Here is a 14,151-nt window from a genome sequence, read left to right on the forward strand (position 1 = left end):
CCATTTGTCAGCAAGCAGAATTGATTGATCAGAGATTCTTGATGAAGAGTGGATACTAAATTAGGCCCTTCTTTTAGCGTCAAACTGTTGATGCTTGATTTTGACATCAACGATTTGCATGTGTGAAGTGCTAAGTTGGCTTAGAAATTACACGTGAATGGAAAATGCAATAAAGAAAATGGAAGATGATATTTAAAGTGGTTCGGATGCTTAAAATGAATCCACGTCCATTGTTCTTTTATATATATGAGGTTACAGGAGGTTGTGTATAGCGAACAACGAGTAGTGGTACAAGTGACTAACTATTCAGAGAGAATATCAAGTCAATATGTTTCTCGCCGGTTATCTGTGTTCTGAGAATAAAATGTTACAATCAGAATGCGGGTTTTTTATCAGAATCTTGAAAATGAGAGAGGAGCCCTCTATTTATAGTAGAAGGTTTCAGAGTAATGATTACAAGTCTACATGTGGGCAGGTGTAGTACAATTCCTATCACGCTTCCCATTGGTTGATTACATGGCAGATATCCTTAAATTGTGTAGGGCTTGGACAGGTGGACGACTCCCATCCACTCGTAGATAAAGTCTGAGTCTGCCAAATTAATGACAGCTATACTATTTCTGTCTTTTTGACGACGTGGCAACTCTTGGGTGGCACAAAGTCTTCCTAAACTTTGATTAGTGCTGGTTGACATAAGCTCACGTCAGCCCTAATTTTTTAGGCATAACAAAATTGAACTAAGAAAAAATTGAATAAGTTATCAGCATACGAGTATTCTGTGTTTCATGCCACATAGAGTCATGGCAGCCATGGTTTTCTAAGTGAACTCCATAATAAACCTGAAAATGATCACCAACTCTTCCAAACTCATACGAATCGATGTACGAGTTCAATTCATCACTTCGTTAGGAAGCCTCTCGCTTGCTCCATATCATCCCATGCAAATTCATAATCAAGATTGATTGACTCCAAGCAATTGTGAATATTATCCATTCCAGAATCCTGATCTTCCATTGTTTCTAAGTTTATCTCTGCTTCTAGAGAGCAGATTATTGTATTCAACTATTCCTCATTGTACTCTTCACCTTGTGACTCGTCTAATAGGGACATGAGAAATACATTGTTGAGTTTTTAGACATCAAGTTCCGATCCATTCTATCAAAATTGGGAGGGCAAAAGAGGCAATTTGAAGAAAGCTGGAGTATGCCCGAGAGTATGCCTGAGAAATATCTTTGAGAGGGCAAGAGAGACAACTAAAAGGTCATAGTATGCCCGAGAGATATCTTTAAATGAATTCAATTGTATCATATTGAATTGTTTTGAATTGTGAATACATTACATATTTATAAAAAAGTTTACTATACAATAAGGAAACAAGATAATGTAATTACACTCAACCAAGGAATTGATTGATTAAGTGATTTTGGGTGATTGCTAATCACAAAATGTAATTACACTCAATCAGGGAATTGATTGATTGAGTAATTTTGGATGATTAGCGTTATCTTAGCGATTAACCACAATCATGGCATTCATATTTCATCACTCCCCCTCAAGCTTATGGTCATAAACCACAAGCTTGTGTAAAAAATACAAATGTTGGTGATTATGTCAGAGTTTGAGCTTCGGTTATTGTCATTGGAAAATCTAACCACGTTTCTGTTTGAATTGCAGGGACAGAAAGAGAGGCTAGTTGAGTATTGTGCTAACCAAGTATTTGTTTGAATTGCAGGGACAAGGAAGAGAGACTAGTTAAGCAGAAATTGATTCAACCTGGAAGCTCTAATACCATGTCAGAATTAAGAGGGCAAGAGAGGCAATTTGAAGAAAGTTAGAGTATGCCCAAGAGATATCTTTGAGAGGGCAAGACAGATAATTGAAAGGTCAGAGTATATCTTTAAATGAATTCAATTGTATCAAATTGAAAAATTTTGAGTTGTGAATACATCACCTATTTATAGAAAAGTTTAGCTATGCAATAAGGAAACAAAATAATGTAATTGCACTCAATAAGGGAATTGATTGATTGAGTGATTTTGGGTGATTAGCGTAATCTTAATGGTTAGCCACAATCATGGCATTCATATTTCATCACATTCATATTTTGGGATGCAAAAGAAGCTATTTTTGTGGAATAAATTTTCAAGGACAAAGAATAAGCAAAGAGAAAGCAACAAAGATAGGGTAATGCAAATTGAGAATATGGCTCACTCATTTGCATTGGCTTTTAAATAGGTCAATAATGTTATATCAATGTTTATAAGTTTCATGGGCTAAGTGGGGTTTTCAAATTTTTTTTTTTTTTTTTTGGTGACTGAAGTGTCCGGGCCAGCTTGTGTGCACCTCGACTAATCCTTGGGGTCCATTGAACACCTTACAAGCCCAATGGATCAGGTAAGTCACAAATGTGATAGGTGGCCACTTGGTGGGATTCAAACATAACACCTCTGGGTAACCTAAGGTCTTGCCATCCGACCACAAACCAAGTGGTTCTCAATGGGTGGGGACCAACGTTTCATCACTCAGCCTCCACTCAGGTGACAAGCTCGCGTTACTGAGCTTGGTGGGGTTTTCAACTTTCATCGTGGTAATCTTGACAGCTAATGTGTTGAAGAACATACTGGCTCTACCATGTTTGGTAGAGTTTAGGCTACCATTTTATCTCTAAAAATCAAGTGTTTTATGAAAGGACCAAGCATGTTGAAGTCAACTACCATTTTGTGCCAAAGATCATTGAAGAGAGAAAGGTTGTAGTTGAGAAGATACAAATAGTAAAGAATCCAATAGATATGATGACCAAACCAATTCCAAATAACTAAGTTCAAGCTTTGCTTAGACACTATTGGAGGTTGCAAATAAGTTACAGTATCGTGGAGAGGCAAGGGAGAAAGATATGTAACGTTTGGTGGATTTCAAGCCAAGGTGGAGAATTGTAAATATGTCTTAAAATCACACAAACCTATCTAGATATTCAACAAAGAAAGTCTAGATTTTTGGCTTGGATGCTGGTGGCAGCCTGAAAGGAAGGTAATCGGAGTGGCTAAAGGCGGCTGGAGTGGTGGCTGCTCATGAAGACAGCTAGTAAGGAGCCGAAATCTTCACATTGAAGAAACCTTCTTCTCTTCTATAAAAAGGTAGCATTAGTTGCTAGAATGAGAGAAAGAGTGAAGAACAAAATAAATACTCTATTGTGAGTGGTGTGTGAGAAAGATATTGTACTCTCCAAATATTACGTAGTGATTTCTTTGCCTCTGCCCTGGTTTTTTCCCGAAAGGGTTTCCGTGTAAATTCTTAGTGTATTCTTTAAATTTTATCAGCTTTATTATTGGCTATTATTCACTACACTAACGTTGGTTTACAATCTCCTACATAAGCACTAAATTATAATAGCACTATTGTTTTTCAATTTCAAACCTGCCAATTTCTAATGCTCAGAATGTTCATCCCATGCTTACTAGAATGAAACAATTTAAATTGATAATTTTGCATGGCGTCAAGCTCAAATTGCTCATACTGTCACTTTTGAAGAACCCAACTCAGTGAATGAAGCATTGCAATCTCCAGAATGGATAGAAGCCATGAGAACTGAATATGAAACTCTCATGACAAATAATACCTGGACTTTTATCCCTTACATAGAAATATGACAATAAGATTACATATCATCCTAATGGGAGTGTTCAAAGATTTAAAGCAGGCTTGTTGTCAAAGGCTTTCAACAGATTCTTGGACTCGATTATTTTGAAACGTTTTCTCCGGTTGTAAAGCCATGTACCATTCAAATTATTCTCACCTTAGCCGTGTTTTATGGATGGAAGATACAACAAATTGCTATAAATAACACATTCCTCAATGGCAATCTGATTGAAAGCGTCTACATGGTGCAGCCTGCAGGATTTATAAGTGATCAGTTTCCCATGTTTGCAAACTAAATAAAGCCTTGTATGGGCTAAAGCAAGCTCCTTAAGTTTGGTTCGATAAACGCAGAGGTGCTCTTCTTGCTTGGGTTTTCAAAATTCAACTTTCAGATTCTAGCTTGTTCTTTCATACCTCTATAGCCAAAGTTTTTTATTTGCTCGTTTACATCAATGACATCGTTATAACTGGCAATGATTTAAGCTATTTTAATTCTCTTAGCAAAGATCTGAATCATCAATTTGTCTTAAAGGATTTGGGGGAGTTGTTTTGAGATTTGAAGCTACTAAGTGTGATGACAGAATTCTACTTACACAAACTAAGTATTCAGCTGACTTGTTATCAAAAACTAGAATGGCTGATGCAAACTCAAGTGATACTCCTATGTCCACTAGTGTAAATTTAGTTGCAAATCCTAACACTCCTTTTTAAAATCCAACCTTATATTGCAGCACCATTGGAGCATTGCTATGGAAAACTCATATTTGTCAAACTTATGAATTGTGTGTGTGCACACTAATTGCCAGCCTTGAGTCTTTGCTTGTTTTGTTTAGAGTGTGTGTACACAACAGTTTGTGCTCTCACTCTTGCTTCAGATATTTGCAACCCAACACGAGTTGTATGTCTGAAAAAGGGAAAAAGATATTGTTTATCTTTGTCTCTCACTTTTTAGGACCTTTCTACATGTGTCATAACATCCTTAAGTAGTCATAGGGAATAAAATATCTTTTTATGATTTGTTTTGTGGTCTAAACCAAAACAAGGAAAACTTTCCTTATTTGGACAAACATTAGTTAGTCCCTTGTTGGCTAACTTGGCACTGTATTGTTGAACCAGAAATCCTTCATTATATAATACCCCTTCTTGCGTGTATGAAACTAACCTTTTGACACTTTGTTTTCATTGTACTCTGATTCTCTTAGAGTATTTTTTTTATCTCTTAAGGTTCAAGGTTCTTTTCCATTTTGCGCCAAAACCTTACTATATCAAACTTAGACTTGATAGCTCTTGGAATGTGGTTCCTTTACTGATACTGGTGCGCAGCGTCAATACTTGAAGCTTGGTGGTTTACAAGTTGTTCTCAAGTGTGTTCCTAGCTTGAAGAAAATCCAAGGAGTTGCTACACGTTAAGGATTCAGAGTGTGGTGCTAAGTGAAAGTTGAACAGGGAGTTCTTTTTATTGTAACTTAGATCAGCTTTGAACTATATCTTGTAATTGTTTTTAACTTAATGGATTGCTTCGATCTGGACAAGGCCCCATCGATGTAGGCTAAAAGTGGATTTAGCCGAACCATGTATATGGTTGTGTTCTTTATTTTCAGCACTTATATTTGATGTGTTCAAATTGGAATTGCATAATCTACTTGGTAAATATTTCGCTGCACTTTAAAATAGGTTCCTAAGCATTAAATAGAGTTCACCAACTCTAACAATTGCAGTACCTCATAATGACCCATCTAGATCTTGCCTTCTCAGTTAACAAACTTAGCCAGCATTTGCAAGCTCCATTGGTTAGTCTCTAGCAAGCCTACAAGCATGTTTTGCAATATATAAAAGGTACTTAACATCTTGGTTGAATATTTTGTAGAGATAATTAATTTAGCTAATTAATATTTTTTGTTAGTTTGTTAGCTGAGCTGGCAAATTGCTGAGCTGACAGTCTTACTTCTTGTATAAAAGACAAGTTTCTCTTTCTTTCTTCTTTATAACATATACACCATTATTTTACTAATTCAATATTTTCTTTGTTCATGGTATCAGAGCATTAGATCCTATAGATCTTTTGAAACCTAATTTCTTTTTTTTTTTTTTATTTACAATACTTGTTTCAGCTTGATAATACTTTGAATTGATAGCCATGGATGGTGAATTAAGGAGCTCGAATGTTGGAAGTGAAAGAGAAATGGCGTTCAATCATATACGAAATGGAGAGCCTTTGTATTTGCAAAGTTCTGACCATCCAGGAATGATTCTTGTTTCTACTCTAGTTACAGGTAACAATAACTATCTGTCTTGGAGTTGTATGAAGATTGTATTAGGTGCAAAAGTAAAATTAGGGTTTGTGAATGGGAAATGTGAGATGTCTGGTGAAGAATCCCCAAACTTTGAACAATGGAATAGGGTAGATTTTATGGTTACCTCTTGGATATTAAATTCCATCTCGAAAGAGATTGTTGAAGCATTCCCATACACAACTTCTGCTAGAGAGATAGAGGAAAGGTTTGGTGAGTGTAATGGACCTCTATTGTACCAGTTGTAGAGGGAAATTAGTTCTATTACTCAAGGAAATTATGCATGTTATGAAGTATTATACAAAGCTTAAGAAGTTGTGGGATGAATTAACCTGTTTGATACCTATACCGCAATGTAGTTGTGCTGTTGCTAAGTTAGTAGCAGATATGACTTCTTCTAATAGATTGATGCAGTTTCTTATGGGCTTGAATGAAAATTTTGATCATATTAGAAACCAAATATTGGTTATGGATCCTTTGCCTAGTGTAAATAAGGCTTACTCAATGGTTTTGAGAGTTGAGAAGCAAAGAGAGGGTGCATATAACATTTATAGAAAATATTCAGAATATTGCTATGTTTGCTAAGACATGGAATTTTAAGAAGGAGACAATAAGGAAGAATGGGTATAAAAGGAAGGACATGATGAAGAAATCTGAAAGGCACTGTCAGTTCTATAACAATGATGGAGATACAAAGGAAACCTGCTTTAAACTTCATGGCTATCCAAAATGGTACAAAGAGTTCAATGATCAAAATCTATGCCTAAGAATTATGCTAATATGACAGAAACTCCTTCGGAAGTTTTAGGTGAACAACTTAGCAAAGGGATTGAATGGAACAATGCACTGTCTGAATTGATTAAACAAGAGTTAACAAGGTTTATGAAAGGAAAAGCACCAGCTGATGGCTCTGCAATTAACTTTGCACACTTTGCAGATTTTGCAAGTACAATTCTTAAACATGCATTAAGATTTATTGAATTATTAGATTCAGGATCTTGGATTATTTACACAGGAGCCTCGCCGCGGCGAAGATGTGTTGAAACCACGGGAAAACTCTCTGGACAGTTTCGCCGCGGCGACAGGCCGATTAAAATGTTTGTTAAGTTTTAGATATTTTCTTCCCTAAGGGCAATTTGACCATTCTACCCCTAATTAGCAGGAAAAGTGGGGAGTTAATTGTAAGGATTTTTCATGGAGAATATGTTGATATGGGGGTGAGTTTGTAATGAATCAAAGGATATAGATGGAATTCCCAAAGAAGAGTAAGGGCAAAATGGGAATGATTAAGTATAAATTTCATTAAAAGGAATTAAGAGTTAGCAAACCCCTCATTCTTCTTCTCAAAAATGCAACTCTCCATCCTTGCTCCTCTCAACTTTTCTTCCTTTTGATCAAGGAGTTCCAAGGGGTTTTTGAAGTGATTTGGGGTAGAAAATCAACCTAAGGCTTCCTAAGGTAAGAATTCCTACTTAAGTTGTGTGATTTGTGAGTTTTAGTTTATATTGAAGTTTGAAGGTTTTGTTCTTTTGGTTAAGAGTAGAGAAAAAGTCAAGCAAAACAAGTGAAAGGAAGAGTTGGTGAAGTCTCTCCATAACAAGGTAAGTAAACCCCAACCCAAGTTGAGATTTAAGAATTTTCTTGATTAGGTCCTTGAAATTTTAGATACCTATGCCTTAGTCCATAAACCCACACTTGTATACTTACAAGGTGGATCTATCAGCCCAGTGCATCATATTGGCACTGTTGTTTTACAGTCAAATTTGAAACTTACTAAGATTTTGCATATTCCAAATTTTAAGTTCAACCTATTATCTATCAATAAACTTTCTGAGACTGCACTTATCAAATTTGTTTTTTATCCAACCCATTGTCTTCTACAAGACCTACAGACTGAAGCAGTTTTGGCTATTAGCAAGTTAGTTGGGAGATTATACATTTTAGACAAGCCATCTTTTACTTTAGAGACAATAAGAGCATATTCTTCCAAATCTGTATCTAGCATTGATCCTTCTGTTATTGATCATACTTGTAATACCTTTTGCATTATCAATAACGATTCTAATACTTCTGCTATATGGCACCAAAGACTAAGTCATCCTTCTCATATTGTTCTTGAAAACCTTCTTTTATTAATAAGTGTTCTAATTTTGATGGCATCATTTGTGATACATGTCATCTGTCAAAACATCATAGACTTCATTTTCCTACTAGCATAACTCACGCTCAAGTTGCTTTTGAATTAGTTCATGCAGACATATGGGGACCATACAAAACTGCATCTATTTCAAGTGCTCATTATTTTTTAACTATAGTTGATGACTTTAGTAGAGCAACCTGGACTTTTCTCTTAAGTCATAAAAGTCAAATTTTTCAAAGATTAAATGCATTTTTGAAAATGATTAAAAATCAATTCCAATTGTTGGTTAAACATATCAAAACTGACAATGGTATTGAATTTCTCAGCAAACACTATCAAAATCCTTTCCTCGAACTTGGCATTTTTCATCAACAGTCATGCATTTATACCCCTCAACAAAATGGGTTAGTGGAAAGAAAACATAAACACTTGCTTCAATTGGCTGCTTATGTTTTGCTACAAACACACATCCTCACAAAGACAAATTTGCACCAAAAGCATATAAATGTGTTTTCATAGGGTACAATCCTGGTCAAAAGGCATATAAGGTCTTTGATATTCATTCTCAAACAGTTTTTATGTCTCGAGATGTAATATTTCATGAAAATTCATTCCCATATAAACAAGTTTGTATTTCTTAAGCACAAGTTCCTTTACCTCTTATTCCTATTTCTGTAGATCATAGTTCTACGTCTTTTGATCCTAACCTCTCTACTTCTATTGATCATAGTTCTAACAATTCTTTAGCAGATTCATCCTCTCATTTCCATTCTATTTCTTCTCACTCCTTAGCTCCAACTACCAACATTGAGTCATCTTCTTCTACTCCTGTTATAACCCCTTTAAGACATAGTTTTAGAATATCAAAGAAGCATGCATGGTTGGATGATTTTGTCTCAAGTGTTGTATCTCCTATACAGTCTTCCATTGCCAACACTACTTTACTTGCTACATCATCACCTCATACCCCACCCACCTTCCCTTATGTTCACTCTCCTTTTTTCACTTCACCTTACATGTAATTTTTGGCAAATGTGTCTAATGTCCAAGAACCTAATTCTTATAATCAGGCCAAACTTAATGCACATTGGGTTCAAGCTATGCAAAATGAACTCAATGCCTTAAAACTTAACAATAAATGAGAGTTAACATCATTACCTACAGGAAAGAAAGCAATTGGCTCTAGATCGGTTTATAAGGTTAAGCTTAAACCTGATGGCTTAGTTGACAGGTACAAAGCTAGATTAGTTGCAAAATGATACAATCAAATTGAAGGTATCGATTATTTTGATAGTTTCTCACATGTGGCTAAGTTAGTCACTGTTCGAATTTTCATTGTTGTGGCTACTACGAAATTAATAGCCTGTTCACCAACTAGACATAAACAATGCCTTTTTACATGGACATCTAGATGAAGAAGTTTACATATTACCTCCTGATGGATATACTAAGGCTACTAAAGATCAAGTTTGCAGGTTGAAAAGATCATTATATGGTCTGAAACAAGCTTCCAGACAATGGAATAATGAATTCACTTTTCACTTGATTGCATATGGTTTTTCCCAGTCAGCTCATGACCACTATCTATTCATTAAATCAACTACCTCATCATTTCTTACACTCTTAGTTTATGTTGATGATGTCATTATCACTAGTTCCTCTAAAGATGACATTCAAGCTGTGAAAGTTTTCCTTCATGACAAGTTTACCATAAAGGATCTTGGATATGCTAAATATTTCCAAGGTGTTGAAATTGCAAGATCTTCACATGGTTCATACATTTATCAAAGGAAGTATACGTTAGATATCCTTCAAGCTGCAAGACTATCTGGAGTCAAACCTGCCTTCACTCCACTTCCAAAAGGATTCAAGTTCTCAGCTACTAGTGATGATTTCCTTTCTAAACCTGATAAGTATAGACGGTTGGTTGGAAGATTACTATATTTAGGATTTATAGACCAGATATTACTTATGTTGTTCAACAACTAAGTTAGTTTGTTCAATAACCTTGTCATAGTCATTGGGAAGCTACCTTGCATGTTCTCCGATATTTAAAAGAATGTCTTTCAAAAGGTTTATTTTTCCCTACTCACAATTCATTCAATCTAAAGGCTTTTTGTGATGTTGACTGGGCATCTTGTCCAGATACCAGAAAATCTATTAATAGTTATTGTGTGTATCTTGGTTCTTTATTAATTTCTTGGAAAACTAAAAAGCAGACTACTGTTTCAAGATCTTCTGTAGAAGTTGAATATAGAAGTTTAGCCTCTACTATTTGTGAATTACAATGGATTTCCTACATTCTTAGAGACTTTCCTGTTCCTGATCATCTTCTCATTCCTTTATGGTGTGATAACCGCATTGCTCTTCAAATCACAACAAATCATGTTTTTCATGAACGGACAAAACATCTTGAAATTGATTGTCACCTAGTTTGAGATCAATACAAGGCAGGATTTGTTTCTCCCTAGCATGTTCCTTCAAAGCTCCAAGTTGCAGACATTTTCACTAAGTCCTTGGCTAGTCCTTTGTTCAATCAATTCGTGTCCAAGTTGGGCTTGTAGAGATAATTAATTTAGTTAATTAATATACCTTTTTAGTTTGTTAGCTGAGCTGGCAGTCTTGCTTCTTGTATAAAAGACAAGTTTCTCTTTCTTTCTTCTTTACGAAATATGCACCATTATTTTACCAGTTCAATATTTTCTTTGTTCATATTTAAATGCAGTACTTTACTTAATCTTGAGGGATATGCAGACGCTGATTAGGCGAATAATGTTGATAATCGAAGATCCACACGCGATCATTGTATATTTTTTAGGAAATGATTTGATTAGCTAGGCATCCCAAAAGCAAAAGGTTGTTGCTTTGAGTTCAACAGAAGCAGAATATCGCTCATTAGCTCAAGCTACTAAAGAGCTAATATGGATTCAACATTCATTTACTAAATTGGGTTTATAAGTGACTCCACTCATTATGTCATGTGATAATCAAAGTACTAGAGCTCTAGTTGCCAATCTACTTTTCCATGCCCACACAAAACACATCGAGATTGATGTTCATTTTGTGTGTGATTTGGTGGTTTCAAAACAACTTGCTATACAATTTGTTTCCTTTACTTATCAAGTTGTGGACATATTAACCAAACCCTTGGCGAGTTCTTGATTCACTGTGCTTCGTGACAAGCTTCAACTCGCTACGTCGTTTAGCTTGCGCGGGGGGGGGGGGGGGGGGGGTTGTTGGTTTATTCACTAAAGATCAAAAAGAAGAAAAAGAAGAGATTTCAAAATATAGTTAGTTCTATTACTCTTATGAAGTTTATGAATCAACTAACGGTTGAAACTTCTGTCCTTCATTTGAAAAAAAGCTTTAAAGAAGATAGTTAGAAGAAATAACATTGTTCGTCATCTTGACAATTACAGTGTTTGATGTTATTCAAAATCCTGCAAAATGGAGACCTAGGTGCCTAAGATGATCATGCAATTCAAATGATGCACAATCACCATCTACGTGCAAGATTTGTCCCACATCACATACTACTTCATGTGATATAAAGATCATAACATGATAATGAGCTGTCAATATGTAACTGCACTTATAAACAGATTTGTACCAACTTGCAATATATTTTTCTCATTCTTCTTCAATTGCAATTTTGTTTTCTTTTTACTCTGAATTTCTTTCTTTCAATTTCTAATCTTTTCACCACTCAAGTTGATCGTGAAAGATCAAGATGAATGAGCTTCACAAGATTAATGATGGAACTTGGAATTGAACCATTTATCTTATTACTACTCAAAATGTGTAGTGAATTGGACTGTTCGGATTGGTCATAGGACGTGATAGGTTATTATAGTCTTAAATGAGCTAGATGATGGCAAATTGTGTTGTGTTCAAAACCGGTTAACCGATTTTCTAAACCAAACCAGTTTTTCGATTCAGAATTTTCTAGAACTAAACTCGAACCAGTTAAAGGAAAAACCGTTTTTCAATTAACCAAAAAACCAGTTAACCCGTTTTAATTTTATATTTAATATTTTATATATTCTTAGAATAAACTTATTTTTATAATAACAGTTTCTGTTAACCGTTTCCCATATTATCCCAAACTAGTAACCAAACCGAAAATTTAGTTTTTTATTTCTTTGAACCAAAACCAAACCGGTTTTTTGGATAACTAGAAATTCAGTTCGATTCGGTTCTCTTATTTTTTTGAACACCCCTACTAAACTCAGTGGTATTCTACCACTTAGAAAGTTACTATACAAGTTAGAGTGGTCAATATGAAAGCCGACGTAACAGAGGAAGGGGACCACTGATTATTTATTGAAAATCTAAATAATGAGTTTACTAAGGTTACCAAATCTAGAAGTTGAGCTACCACAAATTGTAAACCCCACGTTATTATTCCGATGCCTTAAGGTATGAAATTTACCTTTTCAAGTAATTTTCTTTTTTGAATAGGTAAATGGTCAATTTACATTGTATTTCGAGATGTGGCCATTATAAAGTGTAAAGGATGATGTTCTGAAGAGAAATGAGGTAGAATGGTTATAAAGTTGATTGATAAGGTTAAATGGCATAAACGGTAACCAAGGTATAATGGTCTTTTCATACAAAACCATATGATTTAAGTGTCCATAAAAGTGCACCAAGGGTAAATTAGTCATTTACCTAGTAGAATTACTTAATGGTTAAGTGTTTTAAAGAAGTCAAATGACATTAAGATACTTATCTTTATGTTGTGGTGGAAATGACCAAACGCCTTATATGAAAATTTATGCCATACCTTTATATCAACTTTTATGTGCAATCACATTAGAGTATCAATGGAATGAATATTTACAAGGTTTAAAGAGAGAGTAGTCGGCCTTGGAGACCCCAAATATATCATCTTCTTCTTCATCTCTCAAATCCACCATAAAAGCTACTATCCAAGCTTTTATTCTCAAATTTTCTTAGGATTTCAAGTTGTTTTTAAAGAGATCACCATCCACCCTTAAAGAACTTCAATTTCAGGTTAAAGGTGAGTTTCAACCCCTAGTTTTTCTGAATTTTTAGTTAAAAGAGAATTCTAAAGTGGTTATGTGTGTAAGGTAGAAGGTGAAACTTTGGAGTCAAAGAGGAGTACCTTTGTGCTTTAAATACTAAGAGGAAAAATCTCCCTTATGACTACAATTGATAACACCTAGGTTTTATGAAACTTACATTTATTTATGTTAATATGAGTGTGATGCTATGTTTTGGTTATGAGTTGTTTAAATGGGTGTGTTGATTGGTGTATGTGTGCATATGGATGTTATGCCAATAAGAGATTTTGTAGTTGGACGATGTTTTGGTACTTTTTGGTTCTGTAAAAAGGGAGGTTTTTATGGCCTTTTATACTTAGAATAATATGGCAAAAATATGAATGTGCAAATGAAGGTGACATGGTTAAAATGAATAGAATTCGGATTTGACTGTTTTAAGACTTATACTGTACATGCTTCACTGAATCAGTCATAATGAAGTTTATAGACGTCCGATTGAATTGATTCTTGAAGTGTTAAAATTTGAGAACAACCTAAAACTTTTGTGTTTAGGCAAGAACCAGTTCGAATTGGAAGATATTAAAAATTGCTTGAAAAGTGATGAACTATATGGCATCCAACTTCTTGGAAATTCCCATTGTTTCTAATTCTAATAACCCTGAATAAACTTAATACCAAAATTCCTTGAATTGTATGAGAAATTGAATTAAGTTAAATTTTAGTAGGATAATATAGTACGATTGAGCATGGGAGATGTTAGTCCATATGTTTGCATTCATAATGGTAATGCATATAGCTTATTTAGTTGTCTTATGAAAAAAAATCATGAAATGTTAATGAATGAATTCCATGAGTCTCTTGAGGTATAAACCACCAAGATCAGAGGAAGGAATTCTTATGGAAACCATGAGTTTTGAGGTGACGAACCAAGAACAAGGTATGGTTCAATGAATCCGATCAGATAACAAAGACTAATGAAATCGTCAAGTATATAGACAAAACAAATAAGCATGCCATGTACATGAATATTTCATAAGTCATTTATGTTCTATGTTAT

General features: G+C 34.8%; 1 protein-coding gene across 1 annotated transcript; it reads left to right on the forward strand.

Moving 5' to 3' along the window:
* The first annotated feature begins 5,773 nt into the window (after positions 1-5,773).
* On the forward strand, positions 5,774-10,056 carry LOC116118244. Its single transcript, XM_031404206.1, has 5 exons — positions 5,774-6,135; positions 6,287-6,462; positions 6,715-6,873; positions 8,746-8,972; positions 9,430-10,056. Exons 1-5 carry the CDS (start codon positions 5,774-5,776, stop codon positions 10,054-10,056), a joined length of 1,551 nt encoding a protein of 516 aa, XP_031260066.1.
* Positions 10,057-14,151: the final 4,095 nt, after the last annotated feature.

The sequence above is a fragment of the Pistacia vera genome, unplaced genomic scaffold (genome assembly GCF_008641045.1).
Source record: "Pistacia vera cultivar Batoury unplaced genomic scaffold, PisVer_v2 Contig84, whole genome shotgun sequence".
NCBI lineage: Eukaryota > Viridiplantae > Streptophyta > Magnoliopsida > Sapindales > Anacardiaceae > Pistacia > Pistacia vera.